This window comes from Seriola dumerili, unplaced genomic scaffold (genome assembly GCF_002260705.1).
Source record: "Seriola dumerili isolate Sdu_G_001 unplaced genomic scaffold, Sdu_1.0 BDQW01001815.1, whole genome shotgun sequence".
In the NCBI taxonomy this organism is placed as follows: Eukaryota; Metazoa; Chordata; class Actinopteri; order Carangiformes; family Carangidae; genus Seriola; species Seriola dumerili.
In genome coordinates, this window is record NW_019176070.1 from 473,079 (window position 1) to 481,324 (window position 8,246).

At 39.7% G+C, this 8,246-nt stretch overlaps 1 protein-coding gene across 1 annotated transcript in view; it reads left to right on the forward strand.

Annotated features, from left to right (window-relative positions):
• LOC111238956 (RIMS-binding protein 2-like) overlaps positions 1–8,246 on the forward strand; it is a 67,666-nt gene that overhangs the window by 21,811 nt on the left and 37,609 nt on the right. Inside the window, 1 exon segment of the mRNA XM_022768693.1 lies at positions 6,641–6,730. Coding sequence (XP_022624414.1) covers positions 6,641–6,730 — 90 coding nt within the window.

The following is an 8,246-nucleotide window of genomic DNA, read 5'->3' on the forward strand; positions in this document are numbered from 1 at the left end:
TACGGTCTAAGACCAACTGCCAACAGCAGATCTTCTCCTTCACTGTGATGTGACCGGGGTTGAACCATGTATTGTTCACAAGCAGTGCATCATTTATATATGTATATATGTATGTATGTGTGTGTCTGTGTATGTGTGTGTATATATATATACTTAAGTATATGTATATATGTGTGTGTATATATATATATATATATACTGTATATCAGTATCAGTACCATCAAAACTAGATTCATCACTAATTTATGTTTTATGAATGAGGCACCTGTAGGGCCACATTATTGGCTTAGACTAGAGGAATATCAGCTGAATGCTTTGAAACCGACACATAAAGGGGAATAGTTTAATAGCATGTTGATGAATAATCTATTGATGACATTATGGTAACATTTACCATGAGCTACTCCTCATGATAAGCACAAAGAAAAGATGAGTAATGCTAAAGGTTGCAGTCCAAATCTGAAGGGTAGGTTTTCCAAATAAAATGAACATTACATGACTTAAAGGTTAAAGTAAATCACAGTACTGTTCAGCTATTATGAAACAGTTGTTCAGGTGTCATGCCTATGTTGTAAACCAGAGGTAATGCACAGTATTAACAGCATTATAAACGATTGATCTCAAAATACTCTTGAGGCTTGCTGCAGTCTGCCAAGGAAGCTGATGTTTGGCTGAAGATCAAGTGGGATTGAAGTTGCACGTTCTGTTGTGAAAAGGTAAACACCTACTGAGCCCTTCAGAGGACAAACTCTGTGTTATGTATCATCTTTTATACTGCAGTGAAGCCCTTGCTAATGCTGCACAATAAATCTCCAAAATGGTCCTCATTTTCATAACCAATTCCTTAAGTACCAGTGTTCAACTGCCTTTAAGTTTAACGTCAACCTTGAAAATATGTCCTCTTTTGGATGCACCACAGCATGTTTTTAATTGGTTTGTAATCTACAGTCAATGATCATACTGATATGTTTTAGTTCATTCACAATTTTTTATACTTAACACTGCCAACCAATTTGAAACAGTGTGTCGTTTAAGATTGATATTTCCCCTCTAGTCAGTCATTGTTTTCTTTTTATTTCAGTATGGCATTTGTCTTGAAATGTGCTTTAGGTGGGTAATCCATCACTGTGAAAATATACTTGTGCAATGTGATACTACAGCTGCATGGTACTACAGCAGCAATCAATCATTTTGAAAATGTTACTCGAGTCAGCTAATATGAGTTTTATGAAAAGCAACAATCCCTGCTCAAAACTGAATTACCACATGATAATGGAGGAAAACACAAATATGCACCTATTTCAAGCAAGACTCTGCAAGCTTGGTGTTTTTCCCCAAACTGCATTGTGGGTGAAATGTTTTGTTTTGCTTTTTTTGTCTTTTTTTTGTTTTTGTTCATTTAAATCCTACATTGTTAACGTGCATTTAATCTATCACGTAGCTCACTTGCTTATCTATATGCATATATGTCCTTATGTGAATGATATAACCAAAATGGGGAGTGACTCTTAAAAACATTGCTCCAGCTCTACTGGTGGTCAAAAATTCCACATGGTACTTTTTAAATTAAATTTATTTATTTGTTTTTTTTAGCCTACTGAAACTTTCTGAAACCAATGGCTCCCTATAGAAGAAAATCTAAAAATAATCTTATCTAAAATCTTGTCATGCTTTAAAAATGGGTGGTAGTCTAATGCAGTTTGTAGTTAATTGTACAATGACTAAATCAAGGTTTTTAAATTGTCAGTTCACCCCAATTACCCAATTATAAAAAGGTTGTCAGATGCAAACAAAATATGATTTTTCACCTATGATTCATAGTCCTAAATTATGTCTGTGAATCTACCTCAAATATTATCTTGTATGTACAGTAAATGCACTGTGTATACCCTAGCTTTTGTTATTTTTGGCTTTAATGTCATTCAACATGTAAAACCACCAGCGCTGTATAGCTTATAGAGTCCAGAGTTTATAGAGTCCAGAGTCCTAAATCCAGTTTTTACAGTATTAGTCCTGATCTACAGCAGTTTAAATGGGCTCAGTTTAGGAGCTGTCTGTGGTCCTGACTCCTACAGACATTAGACGGTGCTGAACAGACAGCTGATGTTGCAGCTGCTATTAGTGGTGGGACAACAGTCGTGACTCTGACTCCATTTACCCATTTTCTAACCACATAAGTGGAGAACAATCTTTGGCACACACACGCACACACACAGGCATTAGGTGCACTTCTACACACAGACACATATTAACTTTAGTCGTCCTATTAAAGCACTCAACACAAAGTTTAGTGGAAAGTAATGGAGGGAGTAATCTGTTTATGATCTGACAATATTTCAATAAGATTGAAATAGTTTAATACTTTTGTGTGAAGTCTTATGTTTAAGGATAAATTTTAACAGCCAGTATGAACTGCACTTAATCTAACTTACAAAGGAGAGTAGAGAGGTGATTATGCTTCATATATAGGTGAGGAACAGGCTGAGAATGTGGTCTATGTATTAAAAGTAGAGAAAATAAATTTGTCTGGTAAAATCTCTTCTCACAAACTTATGAACTCCAGTTTGACTTTCACTTTGAGTTGCTGTTGGAAAAAGACTAAATGCAGCAAAACTCAGTTTGTTGCAAGAGTGATTATATTTTTATTTCTTTATATTCTATATGGTCATATCTTTTTTGTATGTTTTTCCATTATGCAATGCAGTGTCAACATGGTGCATCTGTGTTTGTCTGTGACTTTACTGGTGCCAACATTGAAGACAGCATATGTTATCATTGTCCTTCCCACAGTTAAGTGGAACATAATTTTTCCACCATGACGTCTGATTAATGACAATCCTGCTGGGAGTTTAGGGGGAATAACAATCCTCTACCCACAAGAATCCCATTTATAGTCAGGAGTAACCAAGTTTATTCTTCGTCTGTTCTCCATTATTAAGATAGCAGCTTATTCTTACTCAAATATTGTATTGCCAAGTTTAATATTACCAGTATGATCCAAAACCTTTATTTCTAAATTAAGCAAATCCAACATCCTGTCCCTATAATCTTCTGTTGGCTGACGAGAGATAGCATTTGAATGTTGCAATTAATTCCCATTAACGGCTGTTTTATTATAAAGTGGCATAGCCACAATTTGAAAGCATAAACACTTCCTTAAATAAATTTAAAGCCTACATCACTGTAAAATCCAGCATGTTCAGGATTTAAAACCTTTACTGCCAAAAGCAGCTGTGGGGACAGAAGTAAATTTACATGTGACTAAACAAAGCTGTGTATGCTCTCTGAAGAAGAGAGGGAATTATTTTAAGGTTCTTCCCATTCATGTTTAATTTGGAGTATGAAGGCTCGTCAGTATGTTAATCTGAGAAGATCAATTTAAATCATTTTCAAGTAGTTGCCATTCCACTCCTCATGCAGGTTGTCAGAAACCCATAAGGGAAATACCTGGAACAAAATAGACAATTGTACGTACTGACATCTTTTTGAACAAATCGATGTAACCTCCTGGTCTGATTTGGATCAGAGCAAATGACAAAAACATGACACTGCAGCTTTTTGCAGACTTGCTGATTCACAGACTCATGATACTCCAATAACCAAAGGCACCGCCTAAAGCTACTATGTAGTGTTATTGATGGTACAACTTGCTTCTTTAAAGAGATGGCATCAAGAACAATATACATAGTTTGATGCCAGATCAAACAAATAATGTGGTGTGAGGATGATTTCAACATGGCCTGTTTATAATATTGTTTCGGTTCGAAACAGATGATAAAATTTCTTGTAACTACAGTCATGCGCCAAGAAAATGTATCGTCTAAGTACATTTTTTGTGCACGTTTGTAGTTTGATTGATCACACATGGAGAACGGGCTGTGAAAAGCTATTTTAAGACATGGCATGAAGATACACAGAGCATACAATGTAATCTGGCTTTAAACTACATTACTATTATCTCCAATATCTGTTAATTATGAAGCCGCCAAGAGACGATTAGCTTAGTCTAGAAATAGTGGGAAGTAGCTTGCCTGTCTAAAGGTAACAAAATCTGCCTTCTACCACCTCTGAACCTACTGTTTCCAGTCTTTATGCTAAGCTAAGCTAGCCATCACGTTATATTGACACAAATAGTAAACTAACTCAATTTTACAGAACGTCAAATTATTCCATTGTGTCATGTATGGCCAGTTATGGGAAAGCTACCAATTAATGTTTTTTTTCTGAGCCAAGTGGTAAATTGCTCCTATTATAAGGTTATTAATTTACACATAGAGAAATTACAGTACAATTACTCCTGAGGCAGACACGGATATAATCAGAGAAACTGAAGTCACTCTATGTGAATGCCCAGTACATTCTGGGACTTTCTGGCCACAGTGAGCAGAGCAGATTCAGGGCCAGCAGCTAAATTAGTGGGTTTGGGGAGAGAATGATAATCATGGTTGTGATAGAAGGGAAACGTGTGTGGGAGACAGAGATAAATGGAGAGAACAGACGGAAGGGGAAGGAAGAAAGTAGTTGTCTGTTTTCTGTTTATTTGTGCATATTGACGGTTTAAATTGGCACAGAAATGTGTGTGTGTCCCTTGGCTTTGCAGTGTAGCACTGTGTTTACAAGATGTTACGGAGTGTTAAGCAGAGCTGTGAATGTGTGATTCACTAGAAGTGGGAGGAAGTGGAAAAGCAGACATCGTTCCTGAGGCCTATAAAAAGAAGCCTTTGAAAGGTCATGCTTTTTTTTTTCTTTTTTTGTGTTTCTTTTTTTCTTTTCTTATCACACTCTGGCAACCTCAACCAAACTTTTTCTCCCCCTCCCCCCTGAAATTTCATTATGACCCCTTTATTCCAGTTGTCTTTGCATCCCTTCCAACCCCCACCCTGCTCTCTTACGGTGTCAACTACAAGGCCGTGTCCTGAGGTGTCAGTGCAGAGGACAACTGCAGCTGACACCTCATGACGTGCCATGTCTTCATAATTAACAGTCAAAGGCAGAGGAACAAGCTCATTTGTGGCTGCTACTGTAGTTAGGTGTGGTTCTGTGCACTGACTGCTCTGTGGTCTGCTGTGATGTGATGTGGCGACAGCGTTACACAATAAGAGCAGCCAGTGAACTCACTCACCAGTCTCTCTGTGTCTTCCTGTCCTTGTCTGTTCTCTCTTTCTGTCTTGGTTTGATTGTGTCTTCCTCCGACAGCCCTAGCTGTCTCTCTGCCTGCACACAAAGAGATGGATGGACCTTGCCGGCCCTTCACTTTGTCTGTTTGCCTCTCTCGTCCTCTTGGCTTGGGTTTACTTAGTTCTTCGATTTGTACTGATAAATTTGATCATAAAGGTCTGCACTGCACAATCTTTTCTTGTACTGAAATTGACACACAAAGCTTCAACCCTTTTTTGCTTGAGGTTCAGGAGAGCATATTGCCTGTATGTATGGTGTATCACTGTGTTGTGACTGGTTACAGGGTGCAGCTCATCCGTGTAGAATAAAAACAACACAGACAGCTGTGCTTTATGGAACTTAAAAATGCATCTTTTGCCAGTCAGACTCTTTCAGTTCCTTCAATTCTATATTTTCACCTTTTCTTCTTTAAAATCTACACATTTAGAGGGTAATTGAAAAAAAATTAAATTCTCTTCTGGAGACAATGGATTTATCTGTATAGGCAATATTTTCGAATTAATAAGACACGTTGAACCAAAGCCCAGCCGCCATCTTATCCTCCTAGACTTCCCAGGAAAATAAAACCCCTGATTGACTCGCAGACCGCTCTTTGTTTAAAAGACAAAGCTGAATAGAGAAAAGGCTATTATAAATTAATTATCCTCATATTATAGTCGGGATGCTGAGGATGACAATCAACAGTATGAGCTCAGTGCACCAGCATAAAGTGGTATTATGTGCCAGGATATGACCAGTCGCAGTGAAATCACTCTTGAATGCTCAGAGCTGTGATAGGAGGAGAGCATTGCCCTAGTTTGAGTCTGGCGTAATTATGTAATGCTTGAGTACCTGCAGCACCAGCGGCATGACAACTTCTGAATGTGAATCTGTGCAGTGGAGAGTGCAGACAGGAACTACACACCTCTTTTTAAATCCTTTTACGTGGTATGCAACTTAATCTCATCTTGAGCTTGCTGGATTTTACTGACATTATTGACTTGTTTTCTCATTTTCTCCCTTCTTCACATCCTTCTCTCCTCAGTCTTCTTCATATTTCCATGTCTCCCTCAAACCTTTTCCTACTTCTTATTCCTCTTTCCAACAATCCCTCCATCCTCTCTCTCTCTCTCTCCTCGTCGCTTTCTTCCTGTGCTCACCTCTTTTTCAGCTCTCCCCCTCCATTCCTAATGCCACATACCAAATGGAGGGTGACAGTATGCAGCTGTGGGTTTTGTCCTCCAGACAGCATCTTGGAGAAAAGCTTAGCCACACATGCACATGCATACAGACGGAGGGAGGGATCGGCACTAACCTGAGTCTTTCATCTGTCGCTTATATAATAGTTAATAAGATGGAGTTCCGCTGTGTGGCTTGCATACATGATGCAGTCAGTCAGACATAAAAGTCTTTGCAATGAGGAAGAAAATGTGTCATCGTTTACCAACACTCTGAACTTTAGTTTCTCTCTCTTTTCCTTCAGAAAGCAAAGCTCCATGCTGCCTTGCAGGAGAAAAATCGTCTGAACCTTGAGCTGATTAACCACCACCTGAAGGCATCGAAATATGACCAGGTGAGGCATTCACACATGCAGTGCGCAAGCATGCCTTAGAAGGACACACACAGAGTGAAGATCAGTGGTCCGACCAGCCGATGATCAGTGATAAAATCTATTTCATATTTGCAGCACTTGAGTTATACCTGCTACATATCACACATACAATGTCCTCTACATGACCGTAACATCAGTCATAAGTTGGAATCTGTGATCCATCTCTACAGATCAATAAACCTGCAGCTGTGTTATTATCATCATATATGTTATCACGTTTTGCCCCTAATGCTTTAAATCTCTAACATGTTGTCTAATACATAAAACCTGTCACCGCACCTTTTGCCTTTCCTATCACTGTGCCTGTTTTGGCCCAGTCAGCCTGAGTCCCACAGTCCACACATGCATACTTAAACATGCACACAGACCCAGACAGAGACACTGTGACCGTCTGTGATGGTGGGCGATTAGCTACTCTGGTGCTAATAGTGACTTTCACAGAGGGGGCAGATTTGACACATGTCCAGGGACTCGGCTCAGCGCTCTTGCTCCACCGTGCCACACAAAAAGATGCCATCTGTGCACTGACAAGGTGGGCACAGAGATGAAAAGAAAGTGGGGCAAAAGTGTGTCCAGGCCTGCCAGATATACAGTATGAATGAATGTGACTGGCTTGCAAGGGCAAAGATGCAGGCAAAATCTACTGGACTCTGCATAGACAGCGAATGAGGCAATGAACGGGGGAAAAGAGAGAGAGAGAAACTGAGAGTGAGAAAGGAAGATGATATGGTTTGGTAGTATGATTAGAGAAAGTGATCACTGAAAATGAATTGGACTTCCATTGTTAGATCTTTATAAAAGTTCAAGAGAATCGATTGAGTTGTTATGGAAAAATGTTTATCTTTAAGGCAGATACTGAAGTGCTAACACGTGGTTAAATTTCCACAGCATTAAATGTTTGATTGTATATCCTGTCCTACACTTAAATCATGCTTTAGTTAACTCATCATGTAAAGCAGCGGTCCCCAAACTTTTTTCAGTGGGGGCCACATCAACTTTCCTTTCTGAGATGGGGGGCCGAGGTTAGTCTATAACAGGAAATGATATGGGCCAGGGTGACAACCAGTATTATTGTGGAGATTACAATGATAATTTGTTGTAGCTGCCCTTCGTTTGGCTTTGGCACCACCTGTTGATTTGCAAAAAAAAGTAATAAAAAGTCTTCACATGTGTTTATTTGAAGTACCACAGATACTCCATTTATTTTATAGAAAATAACAACACAAACTGATGGTAATGCTGGGGGGGCCGGCGGGCGGCTAGCTCTCCTTGCTGGGCGCAATGCCTGTGCTGGGGGGGGGCGCCGCCGGGCGCCTAGCTCTGCTTGCTGTTTATTTTATAGAAAATAACAACACAAACTGATGGTAATGCTGGGGGGGCCGGCGGGCGGCTAGCTCTCCTTGCTGGGCGCAATGCCTGTGCTGGGGGGGGGCGCCGCCGGGCGCCTAGCTCTGCTTGCTGGGCGCAATGCCTGTGC